The sequence below is a fragment of the Gavialis gangeticus genome, unplaced genomic scaffold, assembly GCF_001723915.1.
Source record: "Gavialis gangeticus isolate Ggan-Ray unplaced genomic scaffold, GavGan_comp1, whole genome shotgun sequence".
In the NCBI taxonomy this organism is placed as follows: domain Eukaryota; kingdom Metazoa; phylum Chordata; order Crocodylia; family Gavialidae; genus Gavialis; species Gavialis gangeticus.
This window is the reverse complement of record NW_017729032.1, coordinates 205704637-205730060: the sequence shown is the minus strand read 5'-3', so window position 1 is coordinate 205730060 and position 25424 is coordinate 205704637. Positions and strand designations below refer to the sequence as shown.

The window sequence follows — 25424 nt, the reverse complement described above, 5'->3', positions numbered from 1 at the left end:
GGGGGGGGGGGGGGAAGAAAGAGTCTGTTTTTAACTCTCTAGTGTCCTAGAATCCAATATGAAAGTGGCTGGATCTTGACAGGACCAAAGGGAAGGCAGTCATGCTTGGGCTTTCTGTCATCTGTAGGGTCCCATCTGCACAGACAACTGTTGACATCAATGCAGCAAAGATGGTACTCCTTTAGCACTGCTTGTCTGAACTCTTGTGAAGCGGATATCTGTGCTCAGTCAACTGGAAAAACTCCCTTTTTGACAGAATTCTCTCTAAAACAGAGTGCAAACATTTCTTATAATTTAAAAAAGGCTTCCTAAGGTACAGCAAACCCTGGCTCTGCATGCAGAAGCTGGAAGCTTTTTGCATACTTGTGTACAGAACCACATGCAGACAATGAAGTTCTCCTGAGAGGAGGCACCAAAGAAAGGGTGAAAATAGAAGAGGCAACAAAGTTTGCTTTTATACAAGTCTTGCAGTTTTTACTGTTCCAAGCTGCCACTCTTCCTGGTCAGTAGTCATTTTGAGAAGTTTATGAGGGACAGGGAGAACTTCAGCATTGCTGAACATAGCTGCTTCTGTTCACAAGGAACTCTGAGACAGGTGATATAAATGGTCTGTTGTTATTGATTGTTTTTTCACCATTTTGGCACCAATTCCTGTGTGTCAACATTGTTCCTTTCACCAACACATGTGCTTGAAACTCAAGTTATCTCCAAGTAGTTTGCAATGATTCACTAATGTTTTCATGCTACAGTTGATTAAAAGTGGCAGAACAAAAGCAGGTGGATTTCATTGTCTCTTCCACTGAAGCTGTCTTTTGCCATCACTGCTAGTCCACACTAAGGAAACAATGTGCCACTCATATTTCAGGTGATGCTATCATCCATGGCTTCAAGGTAGTAATGATGCTTTCCTTGACACATCACTGGTCACTCAAGTTGTTTCAATCTTTTCCACTTACACAGGTGCTTCAAAGACAAGATAAAATTATCTTTATTACAAAACAAAACTACTAATGCATTTTTAATTTACATCACTGGTGAATGGAACAGGATGATAGAAGTTATGGTCCTATTCAGGTGATGGTGCAACTGAATCCCATGGGTGAGTTCCTGAACTTGCATTGAGCCTTAGGATTTCAGTGGTGCCAACTGGTGCACATCCCACCACAGAGTCAAAGCCTTAACCTACATCCCTGTCTACAAACATGAAAGGTCCCTCCCTCCTTCTCCCCCAAACAGAGGCCTACATTGTCCTTGTTTAGTTTCAGCCTTCTCTGAAATGGAAAGAAAAAGCCTTTCACAATTCTTTTCTGTTACAGTGTAGCCAAGACTCTATCTTCATGTCATTCATGGGTTACTGTCCTCAAAGATGAAAATTAATTTGCTAAAGCAGACATGTTTTGCTTTAACACCAAAAAGTGGAATTGCCAGTCTTCTCTGCCCAAATTGTTGTTCCACTTGAATGTTGCATCTGCATTATGCATCTACACTGAAAACCTAGAGCTACGGCTTCTTGGATGCACACTGGTGGATTTGGCAGATCCAGGCATAGGGGCATCAGCTCAGCCTAGGAAGAGCTTGAGATAGCACTGAACCCTGTAGCAGATGTTGTACCACCTTTCTTACTGCAGCTGGTGCTGCAAACTGAATAAAGGGAATTCAAACTTTAGGGCAGGAAATCTGTTTTAATAAAGAAATAATAGAAATATTTCCTGTTGCAGGCATTAATGGGGTTAGTGTGGTGAAAGTCGTTTTTCACTTATTGACCAGGTCCTGGGGTTTAATGAGAGCACCTGCCAGGAGGAGAGGACAAAGTTGACTCTAAGTAGGCTGCTTATATTATATAACTGATTTATTGCTATCTGAAGGAAGAAACCCATTATTTTGAAATGGATACTAAACAGGAAATAGCTTAATGCCTGTCAATATTAAACACAGCTGGTCTAACTGGCTTGGGAAAATATCTGACCTGATGAGCTGGTTCGTATTTTTCAGAAATAAAAAGCAAAGCACTTTATGGTGTGATAGGTCAAGTCACACATATGTATGGTGGTAGGTGTCTGTGTGCTGTTCCAGCAGCATATATTTTCTACACTGCAAATCTTTGTACTTTATTTCCAACCAGCTTTGCTATAATTCTGCCAACTCTGTAAGTATAGCATGGGTGGTAGTATTATCAATTTAAGAAAAAATGTAAATCTGTACATTATTCAGATGTTTAATCCTGTACAGATTTAAAAATGAATATTTAAAGGTTTTGTAGGGAATTGAAGCTCTGAAGATGAGTAATTCTGAAGGCATCTATGGTAATGGTGTGTCTGATTTTTTACTACTTACCATTGCACTGTGCTCCTTCTTCATTTTGTTGGACATCTGTTAAAAGAAATAGAGCATTTTAGGTATGTGAGGTGTCTCTTCCCTCTTATCTGAGATTCAGGAGAACTGAGGAGCATCTGTTAAGGACCAACACTCCAGGGAGTTAGGCAGCCAAACAGTAGAAAGACAGTCCCTGCTTACAGTCTAGGTTATGACAAGATGCAACAGGTGGGCAAAACCAATGGAAGAGGAGGATAGGGTGACAGGAAAGCAAGCAAAAAATCACACAGCTAGCAGAAGTCTCAGTGTGTTGCCCTCCTAGCCTCATTAGCATGAAAGTATTAAGACTATTCTACATATGCATATAAAGACTGCAAATTTCCTGTCCAATAGCTTCTCTGTCATAACAAAAGTCCTCAACTTCAGGAAAGCTGACTTTGACAAGCTAAGAAGGCTTGTCAGAGAGGCTCTAAAAGGCCACAACCCAACGGAGAGGGGAGTTCAGGACAAGTGGTTGCTCCTCAAGGGAGCAATCCTGGATGTGCAAGCAAAGTCCATCCCGTCTTGGAGGAAAGGCAGCAAAAGGGCACAGCAGCCCCCTTGGTTCTCTGGGGAACTGGCAGACCTCCTGCGTCTTAAAAGGAAGACCTACAAAGGATGGAGGACCGGAACTGCCACCAAGGAGGATTATTCTGCTTTAGTCCGGACTTGCAGAGAGCAAATCAGGAAAGCCAAGGCTGCAATGGAACTCCAGTTAGCTACAAATATCAAGGAAAATAAAAAGTCCTTTTTCAGATATGTGGGGAGCCGGAGGAAAAGCAAGGGCAACACTGGACCCCTGCTGAAACAGATGGGGCAACTGACACCCAGGAAAAAGCGAACTTGCTAAATGGGTACTTTGCATCAGTTTTTCACCAGTTCCATGGGATGGCCCTGCCCACTATGGGTTAGGGAGGCCTGGGTGAGGGAGATTCCTTGCCCTCCATCGAAGCTGACCTCGTGAAGGAACACCTTGACAATCTGGATACCTTCAAGTCAGCCAGCCCTGATGGGTTACACACAAGGGTACTCAGGGAGCTGGCGAGCATCATAGCTCAGCCCCAGCACAGATCTTTGAGCACTCTTGGCGCTCTGGTGAAGTGCCCAATGATTGGAAGAAGGCCAATGTCATGCCTATCTTCAAGAAAGTGAGGAAAGTAGATACGGCAAACTACAAGCCCATCAGCCTGACCTCTATCCTGGGGAAGGTCTTGGAAAAGGTTATCAAGGAGGCCATCCTTAACAGACTAGCTGAAGTCAATATCCTGAGGGATACCCAGCATGCGTTTGTTGCAGGTGGGTCTTGCTTGACCAGTCTCATTTCCTTTTATGACCAGGTGACTTATCACCTGGACAAGGGGGAAGAGATCGACGTTGTATATCTCGACTTTAAAAAAGCCTTCTATCTGGTATCCCATGATCACCTTTTGGCTAAACTAGTTAACTGCGGCCTTGCCGTCACCATGACCCACTGGCTGGAGAACTGGCTCCGTGGCAGGACCCAGAGGGTGGTGGTCAATAGGGACCAATCGTCTTTGCGCTGTGACCAGTGGGGTCCCACAAGGCTCTGTCCTAGGGCCTATACTGTTTAACATCTTCATCAATGATGTGGACATTGGTGTCAGAAGCGGACTGGCCACGTTCGCCGATGACACCAAACTCTGGGGTAAAGCATCCACATCTGAGGATAGGAGGGTGATCCAGGTGGATCTGGACAGACTCATGAAATGGGCAGACGAGAACCTGATGGTGTTCAACACCAAAACATGCAAGGTTCTCCACCTTAGGAGGAAAAACCTGCACCATGCTTATAGGCTCAGTAGTGCTACGCTGGTTAGCACTACACTTGAAAGGGACTTGGGGGTTGTGGTTGACCACAAGATGAACATGAGCCTTCAGTGTGATGCTGCAGCTAGTAAAGCAAGCAAAACACTGGCTTGCATCCATAGATGCTTCTTAAGCAGATCCCGGGATGTCATTCTCCCGCTGTACTCGGCCTTGGTGAGGCCGCAGCTGGAGTACTGCATCCAGTTTTGGGCTCCACAATTCAAAAAGGATGTGGAGAAGCTTGAGAGAGTCCAGAGGAGAGCCATGCGCATGATCAGAGGTCAGGAAAACAGACCTTATGATGAGAGGCTGAGAGCAATGGGGCTATTCAGCCTGGAAAAGCTCAGGGTCAGGGGTGATCTGGTGGCCACCTGTAAGTTTATCAGGGGTGTTCATCAGGATCTGGGGGAACCAGAATCAGATTTCTGATATATACACTAATGCCAGTGTATATACTGTCTAGATCTCAAGACCGCGATTGGAGCTATTTTTATTTTATATTGTAAAATGGTGATAGGCTCACATAGGGGCAACTACAGAAATACAAGTAATTGTGTGTGTGGTTGCACAATTAGAGTCAGAAATAACCACTGCTATCTTAGGATACTGTATGAAACTGGTTGTTTTGGAAACCTGTATTAGGATCTAGAAACTTGAATCTGAGTCTCTGATTCTAATCCTACGAAGACTGATTTTTAATTTTGGTTTGATTTGTTCTCAGTTAAATGAGTTGGCAAGCTCAGCATAGTTCATAATGAAATACTGTCCACCTAATGCTACTCCACTTCATCATATCATCATGACAGTTTTCCCATGGATAATCTTGCAGAGAAGCAAGGACTAAATAGATGAGAAGATTTGTCAATTTGGCACTTTTTATGAATTGGTTCCACTAAAAAATAGAGAACTCTTTGTTATAAATGAATGATAACCTGTGTGACTTGCAGAGTTTTAGCAAATGAAAGAGAATTATTCAGATTTGACCAAACAGATTAGTAGTTTAGTTACCTGTATACAATGCCTGTCGACAGGACTTCCTTTTCCAAAGCAAGCAAGTTAAACCAATTAGTGCAGCTATCAACGTGCCAATAATGACAATGCTTATAACTTTAGCATCTGGTTTACTTGGACTGGAGTCAGGCTCATTTATTTCTTTTTGGTCTTGGTTTATCTTCTCAAAGTCTGAAATGGAATTTAAAAAAAATGCAGAAAGTAGTAAATTATCAAACTTCAATGCCACTTGATAAACAAAAGATTATTAGTATTATTATAGCTTTATATATTAAACTTCAACAACAACAACAACAACGTCTCTAGGCTAGTATGCCACTCATACATGCTACTTTGGTCCCAGTCCCCTCTAGTGTTTTTTAACGATCCAAAATTTCTTCCCAAGTGGTTGATTTTTGAAATTATTACTATTATTACAATAATAGGGACACATTTTCCTTCTGTAGAAGGTACTAGTCTAGTGATGCAACTTCTATAAAATACATGCAGGATTATCATCTTAAAAGGGACAAAAAAATTGCTAACCCTGCAAAAACTGTTTGCTAATTTGGGTTTGCTCTTCTGAAGCAGGAACTTACTGAACTATTTTTTGAAGATTTTGCTTGAGTAACTTGTATACTTTGAATTACTCACCCCCTCTCACCCTCTCTCCCGACACAAATGAAGATGAGATCCTTGGTGGTAGTAATTTGCTGTAGCTCTAATGAAACCCACATCCAAAATTTTAAAAGAGAGGTGTCAAAACTCATCTAGCCACATGGGCCAGATCTGGAGCTGGGGCTGTGACCTGGCCCATGGGGCTGCCTGAAGGACTGGAAATTTGGTGGTGGGTCAAGCAATGGCAAAGAGCCTGTGGGTTGAAAATCTGGCAGTGAGACAAGTAGTGGCTGCTTTAGCTCTGAGAACTGCAGCAATTAATACTTCTCTGACTTGCCCTGCTGCCAAATTCCTGGCCTTGTGGCCAGCCCCCAGCCCAAGATGACACAGCTACATTGCCTGGATGCAGCTCATGGACCAGATCTTGGACAATCCTGTTTTAAGGCATCTTCAGTGCAAAGAGTTGTCTTCTTTAGGAGATGGCAATAATTAGTCCCATTTTTAACTCCCAACGCTTTTAAATCTAGGGCCATCTCTGGGATTCTGGTTAATAATGGGTACTTTGTTGAGTGTGGCCAAAATCTGTGACAGAAGGGTGCTATAAGAAGTGCCATCCTTTCCTCATGGGACCTGCTAGGATGAACAGATTGGCTGCTGCTGCCCTTTGCCTTTTAAAGGGCAGGTACTGAAGATGGCCCAGTGGGTGTAGTAAAACGGGGGGCTATAAAGAGGCTGCAGTGATTTCTGGTCCCACATGCAACAATGATTGTATCCTCTCCCCACCTTCTCACGGACAGCTCATCTTGTACTCTCGCGCTGCCACTTGTTTCCCTGTTTTGTGAGATACTAAACAGCTAATTATTCTTCTTATTGCCAAATGCTTCCATTTGCCATAAATAGTCCATCATCTACCTGATCCATAATTTATTGTTCTTTTGGCTGAATATGACTGGACTTCTCTTACAGACTTAGTTTAAATGGTGTATTTTTGTATGGTTATGAGGTTTTGGGACTGAACACATCACTTTCAAATCAGCCACAGAAGGAACAAATCTGAGAGTGGTTGTAAAACATGGTAGAATCTTAATATGGGCTAGAGAAACATATTCTAAAGCTTCCTCAAATGTTCTTGGTTTGGCAACCATCTATCATGTTTCAGCACTGTCTGTTTGGGTTTTGTGGGAGCTGAAGGCAAAAAACCCAGAGTGACTCCAAAATATGCCAGAGAGACCAAGAGGTTCTACAATTGGGATGGTTCAAAATACTTGAAGGGGCGTTTAGCTGCATTTAAAGAAAATAGTGATGACACAGAAATACTTTAATCCTATATCAACTCAGGCTATAAAAACAAAACAATTTTAGTAGCCTAAATGATCACAGGCTAGTTTAGATTATCATGTTAATAAGTTTGCTTCTTATTGAAAATTAATATACCTATGTGTGTATATACTTATACGTATGTGTGTATACATTTCTTGCATGTAAAATATTATTATTAGAGATCTTACTGGGTGTAGTTAGATTTTGCTGTAGTACCCTATTTTCTATGGAGCATCCTATTTTCATCTTAGAAGTTGATTTAATTTTCAGTGTGCTGAAAACGCTGTATGTGCCATCAGGGTCCTGGATGACTGTCATATTTGGTTCGGGGAGGGAGATGTTGTCTTCATTTGTCCAATAAACTTTTGGCTCTGGGTAGCCTCCGCTAGACTTGCAAGTAAATGTAATCTCTTCCTCAATGTTTGGTCTGTTTTCTGTTGGTCCATGTAGTACTGGTTGGCTGTAATTTGCTGAAAAGGAAATATCAGCACTTTATAATTTATCTTTTGCAAAGACAAAGATATGATGCAGATTCTAGAGCACAGGTTGTGGGGATTTTACACTCCTCATAACTTGTACCTTCATATCTGCCTGTACGGACACTAAGTTGAAGGTATTATTGACTTACTGAAGGGGGAGGAAGGCAAGACAAAGCATTTCAATAGTATTTACAATAGGATTCAGAGCTAACTCGAACTACTCCACCACCATGCAGATAATTGAGATGCGTCTCCAAGGAGTTTCATAGATGTTAGGGGCTGGAAGGGACCTTATAGATCACTGGGTCCAGGCCCTAACAGCTCTCCTTGTGGAGCTCTCCAGCATTGTGTGGTAGGTGGAGAGGGATGCATACAGCTGTACAAAGGAAGACCCACGTTTGAACTTGAATAACTGCTAGAGGCCAGGCCCATCCACATCCTACTGCCTCCTGCCCCCTCACCCCAGCTCCCTGCTCCAGCTCACTGGTAGCACAGTTTCATTACACACAGATAAATAGGCTTCTGCAGGTTAGGGCAGGTTGCTGTCTGGTTCTGTGGATTTGGCACATCTCTTTCTTGCAGAAGAAGAATTACCTATGTGCAGATCTAGGGGGGACAATCCAGACTTTCTGCACGCTTCCCTATAGTCTATTTTTAAAGGAATTTTGAGCCAATGGCTTTTGTTCCATGTTAGTTACCACTTCCCCATGAGTTATTTTTGCAAACCATGACTGTGTATAATTACGCATTGATTGGATTAACAAATGAAGCATTGCAATATGTTACAAACAACTCTTTAAAAATAAATTCCCACTTTGCTTCCAAAATGTTTTCATTCCAGTAAGTATTTCCCATCTGGATAACTGTATCTTTTAGAGGACACGGGTACTGCACACTAGGAACCAGGCTTTATCTTGGAGAGAATCAGGAAGTGCAGAGGCAAAGAAATTGGATGGATACAAATTTAAATTTTCAATTTTACTGTTCAAAGTCCTGATTCTGCAACCTGAACAGAGCTCTACTAACTTCAGTTAAGCCCAACTGAAATCAGTAAGGCTCTGCTTAGAGAGAGGTGTCTTTTCACATGTCTCATGGTAGGATTAGGGACATTTATAATTGGGGGCTTTTAAAAAAAATAAACCCTTCTTACTTTGGGTAGAAGCTAAGGGAAACGCATTGCATTTCCTTGCATCTGTATTTTGTGAGCAATGAACAATAGTGTCTTCCCAAGCTGATGTTATATAAGAAAAAAAATTCAGGGATGAAGAGTCAGTTAAGAGAGCTGAACTAGCTTTTTGTTCCAGAATTACTGCACTGGATGTTTTTTAGGGTGGAGATGACAGTGGAAATGAAATAGATAAAGCAGGAGATAGGAAGTTTCAAAACTGATACCAGTGAAAATAAACTAGATCCTTTCAATATTCCAAGCAGAGGAAAAATATTGGGGGAAAAATCAGAATAGCTGCTTTTTCTTTGAAAAATTAAGAGTTCTCCAAGTGTCTATTTTTTCATTTTACCAAATAGACTTTGATTCAGCAGTTAAAAGGGAGCTAAACTGCATACCTGAAAATGGTATTTGCGTGAAATCCACCATCAGTAAAGCTACTAAATAATGAAGGCAAATCTGCTGTAATGATCCATTACAGTATAATGTTTACAAAGTTATGTATCAGTAGCAAGTCAGAATCCCAAAGTAGGGCATATTATTTTTTTGTTGTATTTGGTTACAAACTTGCAGTTGTCATAAAGTAAAAAGACAACTGAAGATCATTACTTTGGGCTCTTTCTGTATATACACTGGAATTTTCTCCTACCCATATCCTTATTAAAATTGATATCTGTAAAGAAGGCTTTGCAACTGATTCAGAAAGGAATTTTTGTTTTAAACTCTCCACCCCAACGTACACTGGTTTGTATCACAGCTGGCTCTGAGAAGGGGGATGGGAAGCAGGTGAGCTGGCCATGCCACAGGTGGTATTACCTGGCTTTGGAAGGTCACTAAAGAGAACAGTCCTCTGATGATAATAAATGTCAATACCTGCAGCTGGCACTTGGCCAAGATACCAATTTGAAACAGATCTTTGCTACTAACCTTGCATAAATTTTGTGCAACTATCCTAAGCTTTCTGCATTCCCTCACATGAAGATTTTAGGGAAGGAAAAAAGTCAAAAAACTTGTACTTCAAAGATGGAGAATTAGGGATGTGTGTGTATTTTTTCTTATTTGTTTTACATAGCTTCTTGGCAAGGAACAGATGTTATATTTGTCCTTAGACAAGTTGTGCCTGTGTCTGTCCTGAAACAGAAATATTCAGGGACATCACTTGTGCAAACTTTTTTAGGTCTTATCCCAGGACAATGGGCATGGACATCTGAATGATTGCATTTTTGTCCCAGGACAAAATGTGATGCTTGTTTGTAGCCCAAGCAATACAACATTTGAGTTACAAAACCTTGGATTCTTCTAAGGAACAAAGTTTATGTGATGGTACCGCTATCAACATCTGGGGCCTAGGAAGAGTTCATCTTTAACGTGTTATATAATAAATGGCCCTTCTGTGGTATCTATGTAAATCCTGGGTTTTTTTTAGCATTCCATTCCTTACCTGCTACCCTGAGAACCACAGCCGTATCGTAGTCAACCTTGAAAACTCTGTCCATCTTCTTCTGCACTATGCATCTGTATGTGTGTTCATCTCTTGGGGTGATATTTAACAGTAGCAGGGAAAAATCACCATCTTCAAGTTTATCCTTCAGTAACCGAGTCCTGTCTTTAAAATTGTTGCACTGGTCACTTTGATTGTCTTCACCAAGAATTAATGCATGTACTACTGAACAGGTTTTCAGATCATCAGCTATTTGCCAATAAATTCGTAGCTGACTTAAGTCTATATTTTCCTTTGAATAGATGCAACGCAATTCAGCGGTGTTTCCAACAATACTGGTGACTTCCTTCTCTTCCACTGCAATAACTATAGAGGTATAAAAGAGAGAGGGGAAAAAAAAAGTTACAAAATTCCCAATCTAGTAAATTAAGTTGCTGCTTTCAAGTATCCTTTACACCAGATGATATGAAATATAATACTTATATTGTCAAAGCAAAATAACTGCTTATAAGTAAATGAATATTATTTTTCTTTATGACTACACTGATTTTAGTTCCATCAAAGATGAGCAAGAGGGCAATCCAGGGATTGTGACAAAGGATCTATTCTCTTCTCTGCCACAAATTTCCTGACCTTGAGGAAATTATTTAGTTTTGGGTCCACAATTTTTGGGGGGTGAAATTGAATACAAATCTTACAAAAGCCTTATACTGAGGAAGCCCTATGACAGCTGTTGGAACATTACAGTTTAGATTTTAACATAACATACACATAACATACTCTGCATATTCAGAGGCTTATATTAAATTTGATTATAATGAACATAACATTTTCTTGACTTACCAGTTCTCAGAACGTAGAAAAACAGAAGTAAAACTCCAGAGCTAAAATAAAAAGACAACATAATATAATGAAACCATATATCATTAATGCTGTGCACATTACATCATATAATACTTTTTAGAGTGATAACTTAAGAGCAGAAGCGGAGCAATTGGACACTGGTACCATGTAGACTCAAAATAAGTACCTGCACTTCTGTATCTTTTTGCAGGAAAAAAGGCAATAAGTACAAACATAATGTATTATATTAGAACGAGAGCGAAAGGCCTGTCAGCTAGTGCTACCTCTGATTTAACAAAGAACAGGAACTATCTGTGGCCGGTTGATAAAATATTTTGATGTGATGTGTGTGTGAAATTATATTTATTTACCATTTATTTGCATATCACATATGCTCAAATAAGACACATGCCTTGTTTTGGGAAGGCAGAAAGAAGAAAAATAATCTTCTTTAACCAAACTGTTCAGCATAATTTTCCTTACTTAAGACACAATTTTCAATAATTAATTTTAGGTAAAAAGGCAAGTATGATTTGTGAAAAAATAAGGTAAATAAAATCTGCAAATATATAGGAAATGAGAGAGTCGGGGAGAGGAGTTTAAAAGCTTTAGTGGAATGAGTTTGAAACAGTCACATGCCTGAACAACAAAGCAGAACGGGAATTGGACAGATGTCAGATATTGCCAGAAAAACTAGTTTAGGAATGTTTCAGCAAGTCCCAGTTTTTTTAGCTCTGTCCATCTGTAGAGCCTGGGTGCTTTAATTATCATGACTTTATTCTGCAAGATTTAGGAGGAGGATGAGGGGTATGGAAACCAATAATGAACCTCCAAAACCCATTTTAAAGCAGCCTTTCTATGCACAACCGTACTGCAACTCTACAGTCTACTAGTTTGGGCCAGTGCCGTTTGAAAGGGACGAACTGTCCTTTGCCCTTGGCATAATGCTTACATTAGTATCTCTTCAGAGGGGTAATGTATTATATATCTACCAAAACTCCTCTTGGTCAGGACTGAACTATGGTTGCAGGCCTTTAATTACTGCATAGTATTTAAACCAAATTTGAAGACAGAATTACTCATTCCCTTGTGAGCTTTCTTTTTTTTTTGATGCTTATTTCCACAGGATCTAATATTAACTTATCCTCACACTATCCCAGTGGAGTGAGGACCGCATCATCTCACTTCCCAGATGTGAAGCTGGGACATGGAGAAGGAAGGTCAAAAGTAATAACAAATTTTGCATGTCCTAATTGAGACACCTTGCATCCATTTTTTGGAGTGCTTGTTAAACAGAATCTTCTGATTTCACATGAATTTGTGAGAAGTGATGATGGAATTGTTGGGCAGTCCAGTGCTAAATCTGAAGAAGTCTTTACTGAACTTGTGCAACCTGTATTTTTTCCTTTAAAGGCTTTTAACTCAGGCAAATTTAAGTAGATTTTCCTGGAGGCATAAGGCATATTCTTGATGCACACAGGCCCCATCCTCCCTCATTCCCTGCTAAATTCAATTCCCTGCTAAATTCGAAGTCTCTGCTCCACAGCATGAGGGTGTTAAGACTGTTCAAATAAGTTACAAGATTTTTTTTACATAGGCAGAAGGCAAAAGAATGTGTTGCTTCTTTAGTCACATGCGTTGAAATGGCTTACTAGTTTTGTCTGAAATTATTTCTAACCATCCTGAAACAGACACCTGGTGCCTGTTTTCTGTCCATTTATATTCACACTGCCAGTGTGTATGAGCCTAACTCAAGGATCTCACCATGCTAGTCTCTAGAATCATTTCCTTTTAATATTTACTTTGGTGCTATTTTAAAACCCCGTGGCTTTTCCTGTCTTACACGATGGGTCCAACTTTTTTTTCCCCATTTCTTTTACTCAGTTGGAGAACAATGCTTGATTTGCTTTGTTTTCCACTGGCCCTTTTGGGGAATTCCCCTCAGGACCTATTGCTGGTATTTAATGAGAGCTGCACTTGCATTTGTTGTTGTTCTTGCTAGTTAATCGAAACAATGTGCAGGTGGAGATACAAAGATATTGTTGGTGTCTCAGTCTAGAATTTAGATTACACAGGTCCAGGAAGTGACCGCTGTCCCTAAATGGAGGAACTTGCACTGCTTTGGAAACTACAGTGGTCTACAACTGAAAATTCCTACTGCCACTGACTTCAGAGGCTACCCCTTAGGAATCCATTCCTCCTCCCAATGAAATATAAAAGACTTCCATTATTAGAGTATGATTCATGTCAGTTCCTTGGTCTGTTTTGAAATATTTTTCCCCATTTATTCCCCCATCTCTCCCCGCCAAACCTTTTTTTTTTTTTTTTGGCAGCAGTTTTGAAAGAAAAGAAAGCTGTACTTCCTCTTTTACACATACTCATCTGGTGAGATCATCAATCCCACTTGCATCTTAAAGTTTACCTGCATGATTTTTACCTTCTGCTCAGTAGAGTAGATTTTGATGCAGTTGAAACAAGTGTACTTTTCTTTTATTTTTTGATGTGCTTAGAAAAGCAAATTCTCACAGTTCAATTTAGTCAAGATAAATTGGATTTGATTTATGCCTTAATTTTTATTAAGAACAGCTCCCTTTGCAACAGTATCTATTGCCTTCTATGTGTCATACAGAATTCAATTTCCCTAAATCTTTTTGCTTGTTAATGAAATTTCCCTCCATTATTTTATAATATCTCCCAAAATATTGTTATATTAAACTGTGATATGATTTATATTAAACTGTGATATGATTGCTGAAGTTTTTCTGGTGTCTCCTAAACCAAATTTGGGTTATGGGAAAAAATTCATTCAGTAGGAATGGCCTTTATGCAGGCACGTAGGGGCAGAATAGGGCTTTGATAGCATTTGAATCTTCAGTAAGTGTTGTTCTCAGAATTCAGAAGGCAGACAAAACACTCTTACTGAATCGGCCAAACCCACAAAGGCTGCAGCCTCTAGGAGAGATGCCCCAACTGATAAGGTTTGTAAAATTTGACTTTTAGAAGACTTTGGGAAGTTCAGTTCTGGATGCAGTAACAAGGTGCTGCTGCATACAATTCATCAGCTGAGTTCTTCACCTATAGGAGTGCTCAATCTCTGGCCTGTGGGCCAGTTGTGGCCCATGGAGCCATGGCATCTGGCACATGGAGCGCTCCTTGGGTTGGTAAATTTGGCAGCAGGGGAGCAGTGGCAGTTAATATCACCACCCTCCCTGGATGCCAAATTCCCAAGCTGTACGCAGCAGGTCAGAGCCAGGCCATGCTATTTCCTCCTGTGCAGTTAGATCGGGGATGGCTATACAGCTGCACAGAAGGAAGGGGGTATCAGGATCAGATCCTGCCCCCTCCCATCTTTGCTCCCTGCAGGACTGGGTTTGGGCTGGGATAAGCCCTGTTCCTTGTGTGGCTCAAACCAGGCAGGGCTGCTTGCTGCCCCCTGCCCCCTCCCTCCCCCCCATATTTGCTGCAGGCCCATAGATGGATTGGGCACTGTCCATCCAGCTCACCAGGCAAAAAGCAAAGTACTTTTTTTCCCACCTTGACCCTAGGGACTCCAGTCAGTGCTGAGGGGAGACTGGCATTAGCTTGCTTTGCTGACTCTTCCATGTCAGGGAAGATAGTTTAGTAAGAGAAGTGCTGCCAGCTAGAGCTGCGCATATATACTTGTTGTTTGGGCTGGAGAACCCAAAAGGAAAAAAGGTTTTCAGTTTTTGCCACCGAAGGGAAACACTGAAAAAAGTGCTTTGGTTTGGACGAAGCCTATTCAGCAGGATGCAATTTCATTTGGTAACAAAATCAGAGAAACAACAATGAAAGGTGCATATGAGCACCAGCCACAAACCATACCCCTATGCAAAACAAGGAAGGGAGAGGTGGCGGTGTGACCCAGCTACCCCTAGCTGTACGACCTGGGGCACTGTACCCGCTCCTGGGGCAAAGGCAAGGACAGTAACCTGTAACACCCCCCCCCCCCCCCCAACCGTCCTCGTGCGAGCTGCTGCCGTGGCCACCCCTTCGGTTTATGAACTGGACAGTTTGTTGTTGTTGTTGCCGCGATGATGGGGGGGGATCCTTAGATAGTTTGGGGGGTTGGTTGGGTTTTTGGAGGGGGGCATTTTCAGGGCAAAGCCAAGCATGCCCACTCCCACTGGTGCCTCCTTGGCAGCCTGCTCCAGAAGAGGGCTTCCTGTCTTGTACCTGCAGCGCTTTCCTCCCCCCACACAGCACAGCGGCCGCCAGCCGGAGCTGACGCTCCGCTCCCAGCCCTGCCTGTCACAGCAGCTCCCGGGGAGCAAGTGGAACCAGGGAACACAACAACCCCTCCCCCCCGCCCAGGCGGCCCACGCGTGCCCCGAGCCCGGCTCACCTCGCTCGCGCCATCCCGGACGGCAGGGCTGCTGTGTAGGACCGCAGACTGCTGTGTGTGCAGGGCTGTGCGTGTCCGCCTTGGCCGCGCTGGTTAAGCTTCCCTCCGGGCCGCGCCCCCAGTTACGTCGGAGCCCGGGGATTTCCGCGCCGGCTCGCGGGTGCCCGTCTCCTCACAGCCCTAGGCGTCCCCGGGGGCATCTCTGGGCACCGGCCAAAGACTCCGGCTGGGCTGTGGGGCGACAAAGAGACAACGCGTTTGCCCCAAGACGCACAGCCTTTGCTTCCGGGAGCCTGCAGCCCGACTGCCTCACCCCAAGGGCAGGGGTGGAGGTGGAGCTGCGCCCCCTTTGATCCCTGATCCACCCAATATCTAGCTCTCTGCCTTTGCAACTTCATACTTTAATAACTTCAGACATACACATGATAGAAGCCAACTGCAAGTGGCAATTGAAAGCATAGCCCATTAAGTTTTAAACACAACACAGTTCACATTTCCAGACTTCAACAGAACCGCCGTCTTTTGTGATACATCGGTCAATCCGATTTTCCAACTCGTAGAAAACATTTTCCAGTTGCTGCTGAGTGATTTCATGAACTGCACTGGTGATCCTTACCCTATGCATAACTTACATTATGTTAAAGAATTTAAGGGATTATGCTTTTAATCGCCATTGACAGTTTGTTTCTATCATGTGTATATCCAAAGTTTGTAAAGTTTAAAGTTGCACAAGGACTTTAGAAACACCCTGTATATATTAAAAGTGTGTGCATACACACACACACACACATTATATAATAAATATATAGTATTCTCTCTATATAAGTATAAAACACACACACATATATAAATGCATTCTACATTCTGATATATATATAAACTACCTCTCCCCTACCAACCTGTCTTGTGACTGCTGTGGTTTACTTGACAGTCCAAAACATGTTTACGGTTACACCTTTCTTAGTCCCGCTACAAAAAGTGCACCATGCACCCACGTTCCCATCACTGTCACTTTTAAACCATAACAATCATGCAACACCAGCTGCCTCATCTAGTCTGGCAGTGCTGAGGGAGTTGCTTGACTCCATGGCTCCTTATCTATCCCATCCCTCCCAAACTCTTCCTTCCACAGCAGTTCACCACTCTCTCTCCTTTTTCTTGGCCTTGATTGTAAAATCATAGAATTATAGAAAATGGGGGCTGGAAGGGACTTCAGGAAATCACATAGTGCAACCCCCTGCTCAAAGCAGGACCAGTCCCAAGTAGATCATCCCAGCCTGGCTTTGTCTAGCCGGGTCTTGATATTCCAGCCATCAAGCAAGCTTTTCTTCTGCTGGCTGCTCCTGGTAATGAAGCTCCACTTTTGCAGATCGTTGTTAACTTATTCCGGTGATGTGATATTTGTTTGTATTTGTTTTTTGCTTCAATCTTGGCTTCAGAATAACAGGGCTCAGATTGCAGTATTAGCTCCATGCCTTTGCCACTAGATGGCTAATTACTGAATGGTGTAAAAAGTAATTACTTGCGCTAATTACTGAATGGTGACAGGCTAGGGCTAAAATCAGATGACTGATTTAATTAGGGGCAAGTTATCCCAGGTTTTGACTTGCATACACCCAGTCTCTAGGACAATCATTTAGATAGAACTTGAATTGCAGTTACTTTGAATCAGCCTTGATTGTGGCGGCAAGGTATTGTTAATTCAGATGCTTCACAGGTACTTAGGATGGCACAATTAGCTTGGTCACTCCGTGGGTGGAAGGTGGTGTAGCCCAGCCCCAACCTGGCTGTGCAGAGGGAAAGGGGTGTGACCCAGTTCCAACCCACAGCATGGAGTTTGATGGTTGGGAATTTGGCAGTCGGGAAAGTAGCTGTATTAATCACCACTGCTCCCTGCTGCCAAATTTCCTGAGTTACGGGGAGCCTTGTAGGCCAGATGCCATGGTTTCACAGGCCACATTTGACCCCCAGGGTGGAGGTTGAGCACTCCAGTCTTTCGGGTCCCAGAAGAAAAGATTTTATGGGGAACAGGTGGTGGTGGTGGGAAATTGGTCATTTGTTTGTAGCCTAGGAGTACTCCCTAAATGCCTGCCTAAGAGATTCTGCTACAGGAACGGCAGCACCATGGTGTGTGAGGTTTGTGTAGTGAAAGCACTGAGCTTAGCATATGCATACTGTTGAACCAGAATAATGTGCGCACAGTCATACAGTGCAGCTCTGACCTCTTCCCCCCCAAATCCCTAAACACACACTGACTTATGCTTGCAGTGAACTTACTGTCTCCAGGAGTTAAGAACCAGCAGGTCGCACTGACTGTGACCAGGCAGCACCATTTGAAAAATCAAGTGCCTGATTGTATGCACTCAAGTTTGAAAAATTCATACACTCATGGGAAAGTAGGGCTGGAAGGACCTCAGTCAGTCATCAAGTCTAACTACCTGCTATGCCCTGAGGAAGATCAGTCATCTGTTTTTAGAAGCACTCTCTGAGAGCCTGTGTAGGATCTTTGGCTACAAGAAAGGTGGCATTGCAGGGTGTACAAGGCAGGGTTGTCCATGTCTAAACTTGCTAGATAAGCATTTGTCTGACCCAATGATTCTCAACCAGGATGATGTGAGATCCTTTTCAGTGTGCCATGAGTTGTCACACAGTATTAGGTGATACCTACGTGATTTGCAAAATAAACCTGGAAATTTTGAAGAGGAGTTCATAGCGTTGAACCACCACAGGTCTGAGTGTTTTTTTTTCTAAGTTCTTTGCAACAGAAGAATTGGTCTTTTACTTCCCTGTAGGAGTGAAAGTTAAGAGCTGGCATTTCCTGAGGGGGGTCTTGAATCTAATGAGGTTGAGAGCCACAGAACTAGCCTATTGTCACAAACTTCAGGAACAACCCTCGCTTGCAACTACCAGGCACAATGCCTGACACATCAAAGATACCCTTTGGTAGTTTTGACCACAGCACCTGTTTGTCTAACAAAAATCCCCTTAAAATCACTCTCAGTAATAAACATTCAAAACAACAACTGACTGTTGGTGCAACAGATCATTTCTGTGGTTAGTAAGCTTCTGATTTTTCTCAAAGACATGTTAAAATCCTCCTACATACATATCAGGGGGCCAGATTGTGCCATTTATTTTTAAGGAGAAAGTCCTCTTGACCTTTCCACTGATGAGTGTTACTTATAAAAATCAGTCTGGATCAGTGAGTTTTGATTCTGGGGCTCTTAATCCTTTTCTCCATTTCTTACCTAAGTGCAGGTAAGTGCAGACCTTTACAAAGTATAAAGTCCTGCACTTAGGACAGAACAACCCCATGCACCAGTACAGGCTGGGGGCTGACTGGCTGGGCAGCAGCTCTGCAGAAAAGGACCTAGGGGGTACAGTGGACAAGAAGCTGAGCATGAGCCAACAGTGTGTCCTGGTGGCCAAGAAAGCTAACAGCACACTGGGCTGCATTGGAAAAAATGTCCCCATCAGATGGAGGGAAGTGATTATTCCCCTCTATTCAGCACTGGTGAGGCCTCATCTGGAGTACTGTGTTCAGCTTTGGGACCCTCACTATAGAAATGACGTGAACAAATTGGAGAGAATCCAACAGAGGGCAACACAAATGGTTAAGGGGCTGGGGGCCATGGCTTCTGAGAAGAGGCTGAGGAACCTAGGCTTATTCAATCTGGAGGGGAGAAGACTGAGTGGGAATTTACTAGTAGCCTTCAACTACCTGAGCCTTCAAAGAGGATGGAGCTGGACTGTTCTCAGTGGTGGTAGATGACATAAAAAAGAGCAATGGTCTCAAATTGCAGAGGGGGAAGTGTAGGTGGATATTAGGAAAAATCTTTTTTTTAACTAGGAGGTTCATTAAGCACTGGAACATATATATATCCAGGAACATGTTCCTGGGTTACTAAACTTGTGTAGTATTTGCTTCACGTTAATAAAATAAGTTAGTTCAAATCCAGTGAATCTGGCATTCCACTATTTAAAAATCATAAAGAGAGGATTTGAAAAATCTGCAACAATAATTGCTTCTGTCTTGAGATTTTACATATCCAATTTTCAGATAGAAGTACTATATTATAAGTGCACTGTCACATGCTTTCTTATAAAAAGATTTTAAATGATATATATATATGTGGGCAACCAAGATGAACAGAGGTATGGAGTAGCTGCCATTCAGGAGACAGTAAAAAGGCTAGGATTCTTCAGTTTGGAAAGGAGAAAGAAGGTTGTGGGGCGGGGGGATATGATAGAAGTCTACAAAATCATGAGGTGTGTGGACAAAGTGAAGTCCGAAGTCCCAGAATACTAGAACTAGGGAGCACTCACTGAAATTAGCAGGAGACAGGTGTAAAAGTAGAAGTACTTTTTTTGTGCAGTTAAGTTGTGCAGCTCATTACCATAGGAGTTTGTAGAGAGCATAGCCTGGTTCAAAAAGGGTGTAAATAAGATCATGGATGATAGATCCATTAATAACTATTAAACAGGGTAGTCAGGGATGCATCCTCTGTTATCGCTATACCAGTGATTTTCAATCAGGATGCTGGGGTATCTGGGAGTCCTGCAACATCCTTTGAAGGTGTCACAGGAAGTGTGAGGAGATAAGTGAGGTGTGAGGAGGTGAACTAACTCAGGCTCTTCCTGCGTGGCTGCTCCCACTCCCCCACTGCCTCGCTCCTATGCAGGGAGGTAAGTATGGTACATTAGTTTTTTAAATGGGATTTGGAGGGGTTATGGAGGGCTGCCTTCAATCCACTGGGGGTGCCTTGTGTCTAAAAGGTTGAGAAACACCACTTTAAACCAATGGCGGTGGTTACCAGGGAGATAGATCACAGGGGATAGATCACTCCCTCTAAAGCAGAGGTCAGCAGCCTCTTGAGGGCATGGGCCAGACCTTGTGACCTGCCCATGACAGTAGGCCATAAGTATTTGGCCCCTTCCCACCCCGATTCACTAGCAGCTAGCACTCACACTCGCTACAGATACCTGGTCTTTTTGCATAAAAGAGAGTGCAGATGCACTGGAGCTGTGGAGTCCATAGTGCAGGGAGTGCTGCAGAGGCGATGGGAGGTACAGTGCAGCTCTGTGCCACTGATTTCCTCCACCTGATTTTAATGTGCTGGATTAGACCTCTTCATGGGCTGGATCCAGCCTGTGGATTGTAGGTTGCTGACCCTATAGGTTGGTCTGACCCAGTATGGCAGTTCTTATGTGTGCATAATGCATGCTTTTTGTTAATCATAGTGTTTCTGGTTTCCCTAAATGGGAGAATTTCTTTTATGACAATGAAATGAGTATCAATACAGTACCTTCCTGTTAACCTTGGGAAGAGACACAGGGTTCAGTTCTAATGTCTTCATTTCATGGACATTAGGGAGAAACAGGATTCTGTAATGCATTTAGTTTTGAAGAGCAAACCTTTTAAAAATATAGGGCCTTTGTACATGCCACAAAATTGGTCTTTAAAGCAGCTTAAATGCCCTTTTGCACTGCTTTAATGGTGTTGCTGTTTGCATGCTTGGCGGCGTATTCTGCTTTAAATGACTTGTAACGTAGCAAGATAAAACACCTCTGAGGTGTTTTAGTTTTTTACATAACAAAGTGCAACAGTGCACAGGGCGCTGGAAGCCTACTTGCTCAGGGCAGCTGGGGCTTGGTGGGCTTCCAGAACCCTGTGTACCGTCCCTACCACCAGCATACCCAGCTGTCTTCCTGCCATCTTGCCGCTCTGCCCCAGGGGCAAGTCAGCCATTCCTGGGTGGTCCCACGCAGCAGGAAGGTGGCAGGGACGATGCAGGGTTGCTGGAGCTCACCTGGGCAGACATTTTCCCTAAATTGAAACAGTGGAAATGGTGTGTTTTTAAAAACTCATCATTTCAATTTAGGGAGAACTAAACCAAATTAAACTCCAGCGGCATGTACAAGCAGCCATTATAAGAAACTAAAGATGTTCTTAATAAAAAAAACTTTAAATTAGTTTGAAGTTACCTAAGAACAATTAACTTCCAGCATGATTTGATTGTGATAGTTACAGATAACCAGATGCTGGATAGCATGGACATTCAGATGCCAAACTTAAAAAGCAAACATTTGATAGGCATTGCTACTGATCTACAAGCAACTTTATTTCTGACCTTGTATCAGTGCCTCTCTCTCATATGTCCACTAACAATCCCTTATTCCTGGGCAGCATCCTTGTTTTTGTAATGGACCACAAGGCTTTCACTAGCACATAGTAAATAAAGTGCAAACATTAAAAAAAAAAACCCAGGAAGCTATAAGTTTACTAGAGTAATTGCTCACTGTTTGGGCTCTAATTGATACTGTAAAAACCAGTGATGGACCATGCTATAAATAGATGACCATAGGAGAATAGGGTTGGAAGGGACCTGACGAAGTCATTTGATCCGGTCCCTTGCTCAAGGCAGGAACATCCCTAGCTGAACCATCCTAGCCAAGTGTCTGTCTAACCTGCTCTTGAACATTTCCAAGGACAGAGATTCCACAATTTCCCTACATAGCCTATTCCAATGCTTGCCCGCCCTCACAGTTAGAAAGTGCTTCCTGATCTCCAATCTCAATTTCCCCTGCTGGAGCTCAAGACCATTGCTTCTAATCTGTCCTCTACGGCCACAGAGAAAAGCCCATCTCCATCCCCTCTGTATTCAAATATTTGAAGCCTGTTATCAAATCCCCCCTTGGTCTTCTTACTTCCACACTGAATGAACATTCCCATCATAATTATGCAAGGGCTGTTAATCTAAATATTATTTCCACTGACAGTTGAGAGGAAGAAAAATTACCTTTTCTTATTCTATGGGGGTGTAGATTGTAGCTTGTTGGTCTAAGGACATGGAAAAAAAATTTCTCCCAACTATTTACATTGGTTTAATAAAAGATGTCAGATTCACCCAAAGAACCTTGTCTGCCTTTTCCTATTTTTGCACGTATCTTCAAGAAACAGCATGAAACTGAATTCTCCTGGCAACTATTCCAGCATAAATCAAAGGGCCTAACTTACATTTCCACAAATATCTATAGATTGGGATACCCACATAATTTGTAACTTTCTGAAGTGTTTTAGATACCATGCCATAACAGAGATGTTGAGCAGGGATATAGATAGGGCCAGCGTTAAGGCTCTTTGTAGTTGGACAGTTCTTGGCTCAAAGTGTTTGATGCTTAACCTTGAGTTTTTAGATTTATAAATGTTAGTTTTTTTCATTTTAAACTTCTAATGTTCTAATAATTTAATTGGCCAGGTCTGACTGTCACATCTGTCCTACTGTGGTGATATACAATGTGCAGGAACAGCTTCTTTCTGGGAGGATGAGATTTCTGGTTAAAATTGGGGAAAAAAATTCTTGCCCTCTCCAGAATTGGCAATAGCCTATCAGCTAGGGACATAGGAGTCAAAGACCTTTAAAGGCACTGATTTGCACCAGGCAAAACATGGACTTGAATCTAGGTTTCCCATAACCCAAATGAATACATTGTCCATTGACCTATTGGCTACTCTCTTTCTCTTTTTTCCTCTTCCCCTCAGTTACTCCCTCTCCCCTCACAAAGGTCTGTTGTGTAGTGGAACAGTGTAGAACAGTTGATTTTTGGGTTGCAAGTATTTTCTCTGGCTCTTATTAACTAACTCAAGCTGTAATAATAACCTTAAGCTATTTGACTTTATGTCCCCTTTCTACTGAAAGAGAATGTTACCCAGTGTCTGCTTCGAGACATGCAGATGTCTCACTGGAGCCCTCATACATTCGTTTACACACCCCCACGCAGAACCACAAAAGAAACAGCAGAGATTGTGAGGGCTCATTGCAGCAGATATTGTTAACTCTGCAATGCAGTGTATTTTTATTGTGTGGATATCATTATGCACAGACAGATCAAGGCTTTTAAAAAAACAAGTGCCTCAAGTTGTGGCTGTATAGTTACTTATAGGCAGCAGAACATGTGACCTGATTTTCAAAAGGTTTGAGCACCTGCTACTCCCAGAGAATATAGGGCTGCTTCTGGGTAATAAGAGTATTTTACTGTCAGGTGATTTGTCTAATTGCATTAGGAGCTTAGCTTTAGGCATATATTTAAAAAAGTTCATGGCCACCTTATTTTTTGTTTAAATAAGTCTAAAGTAATAGTACTGAAACCTAAGATTTTCTTCTGGTCATTGGTCAGGAGTGGGATAAATGAAATCATCCTATGTTTAGTGTCAAAACCAATTTTAGCAATACAGTACTTGGATCAATATTAAGTTTTCCACTGTTGTTTCTTAGGTAATTGTCCGATGCTATGGGAAAAGAATAATAATTTCAAGTGAAATTGTATGCAAAACTGTAGATGTTTTCTCTGGGTCATTTTTTAAAAGTTCATAATATTAGGTTAGATAAGATAAGTAAATTCAGATCCTGAGATGCAGTGGGAGGAGGGGAGGGTTGAGGGGCGGGGTGGCGGGGAATAGGTGGTTATTGATGTATGAGCATTTAATAAATATGTTAAAATGAATTGGAATGTGACCATAATAAGTGATGATACCAGGATATCAGTTATCAGAAACTGTTGGTCAATATCAATCCATGTCCTAGCGGAGTTGGAAATGCATGTTTGCATACTGGTTCCTTGCTGCTAAGACCTCTTTTGCAATTATCACAATTAACAGCTGGTAGCAACATGAGGGGAACAAAGAGAATGCTAGGTCTCTCTAGTGACCATCAGGTAGCAGAGACCCAGAATTCACCATATCATTTGACCTGCAGGTATATCCTCAACTGGGGGGAACTGTGGCAAAAACAAAGCCAGTATTGTTTTTACTGTCAGATTTTTGACATATCTATGTCATATGCTGGATAGAGTAAAGTTCAGTGCAATATCCAAAAGACTAAGGACTGTTACTTCATTACCACATCTGAGATTCTCTACTAACCCGATACAAAATAACCTTCTGTAAAGAAAATTGGATTTATGGGATACCTGTCTTGCATAAAATGACCAGACCCTGGCTTTGCGCATTGCAGAGCAAACATGAAACATGCCCCTGTGATTACATCTATTGCCATAGAGTCATGGCTCCCTAGTTGAAACTGAATCTTATTTGAACTTATATACAACTGAATTTGTTTCTGTATTGGATGTCTAGCTATGTGAAGATGTGGTTTTGCAGCTGCCATTAGCCATTCCTTTAAATGACATATACATATGGGCAACCATGATGATCAGTGGTTTTTAGGACACCATAAACCAGGTACAAGGAACCTTTTCCCAGGGATTTGATGGGCTCATAGCACAGACGGTGAATGGATTTCACTTGCCACCTTGCTTTCAACAAACTACTGGACCAAGCCCAGGCTCTGGCCAGCACAAATGTAAGCACTAACCACGCTATCATGAAAGCAGACTTGATTTTGGACAGATTGTAATTTTTACTAGCTCATAGATTCACAGCTCTACATGTAGTTCTGGGACTGCCATAGTTGGGAAGCACCCACTCCAGAACAGTCTAATTTTCTTGTCACATCAACTCCCCTGGTGTTTGTGGGAGCTCATATTTCCTACTCCTCCATGCAGTATAAACTAAGATTGTCGGTCTGTAAATGGCTGTTCTCTTGTGAAATGATTCAATGCGGACAGGCCAACGTGAAACTAGTGTCCCTTCCTAGTTTCTTGAGACTTCCCTTTAGAATCCTGTTCCGACTCACTGTTTGAGTTGGCTTTTTTCACAGTTTCCATTCAGATATTTCTTAATAAGTCATATGATATGAAGTATTGGTAAACAGGTTCTTTTCAAATTATTGTTCTTTTCTTAATGTGTGTAACACAGTTGTTACATGATGGCAAGGAACTGAAGTTAGAGATGCAGCAAGCCCATTTAGTGCCCAGACTGGGGAGAGAGAGGGGGAGGGTGGCTGACCACTGTAGATCACTGCTGACCACAGTAGTGAGGGGTGCTGACGTAGCGAGTGGAAGGGAAGTTTTCCCTGTCTGGGCTCTGTACACACTGAAGGCATCTGCTGCTGCTGCTCCTGTTAT

At 42.2% G+C, this 25424-nt stretch overlaps 1 protein-coding gene across 1 annotated transcript; it reads right to left on the bottom strand.

Annotated features, from left to right (window-relative positions):
- Window positions 1-15475, bottom strand: ICOSLG (inducible T-cell costimulator ligand). The gene is made up of 7 exons (XM_019525358.1): window positions 15399-15475; window positions 11036-11076; window positions 10193-10558; window positions 7296-7577; window positions 5188-5361; window positions 2335-2370; window positions 1-963 (listed from the first exon to the last, which is right to left on the bottom strand). Exons 1-7 carry the CDS (start codon window positions 15410-15412, stop codon window positions 953-955), a joined length of 924 nt encoding a protein of 307 aa, XP_019380903.1. The 5' UTR covers window positions 15413-15475; the 3' UTR covers window positions 1-952.
- Window positions 15476-25424: the final 9949 nt, after the last annotated feature.

Bases quoted from the DNA above. Each gene is read 5' to 3' on its own strand.
- ICOSLG (XM_019525358.1), bottom strand. The intron at 7,578-10,192 runs GTAAGGAATGGA...TTTCCTTTTCAG, and splicing joins TGTGGTTCTCAGGGTAGCAG to CAAATTACAGCCAACCAGTA. The intron at 5,362-7,295 runs GTAAGATCTCTA...ATTCCATTTCAG, and splicing joins GCAAAATCTAACTACACCCA to ACTTTGAGAAGATAAACCAA.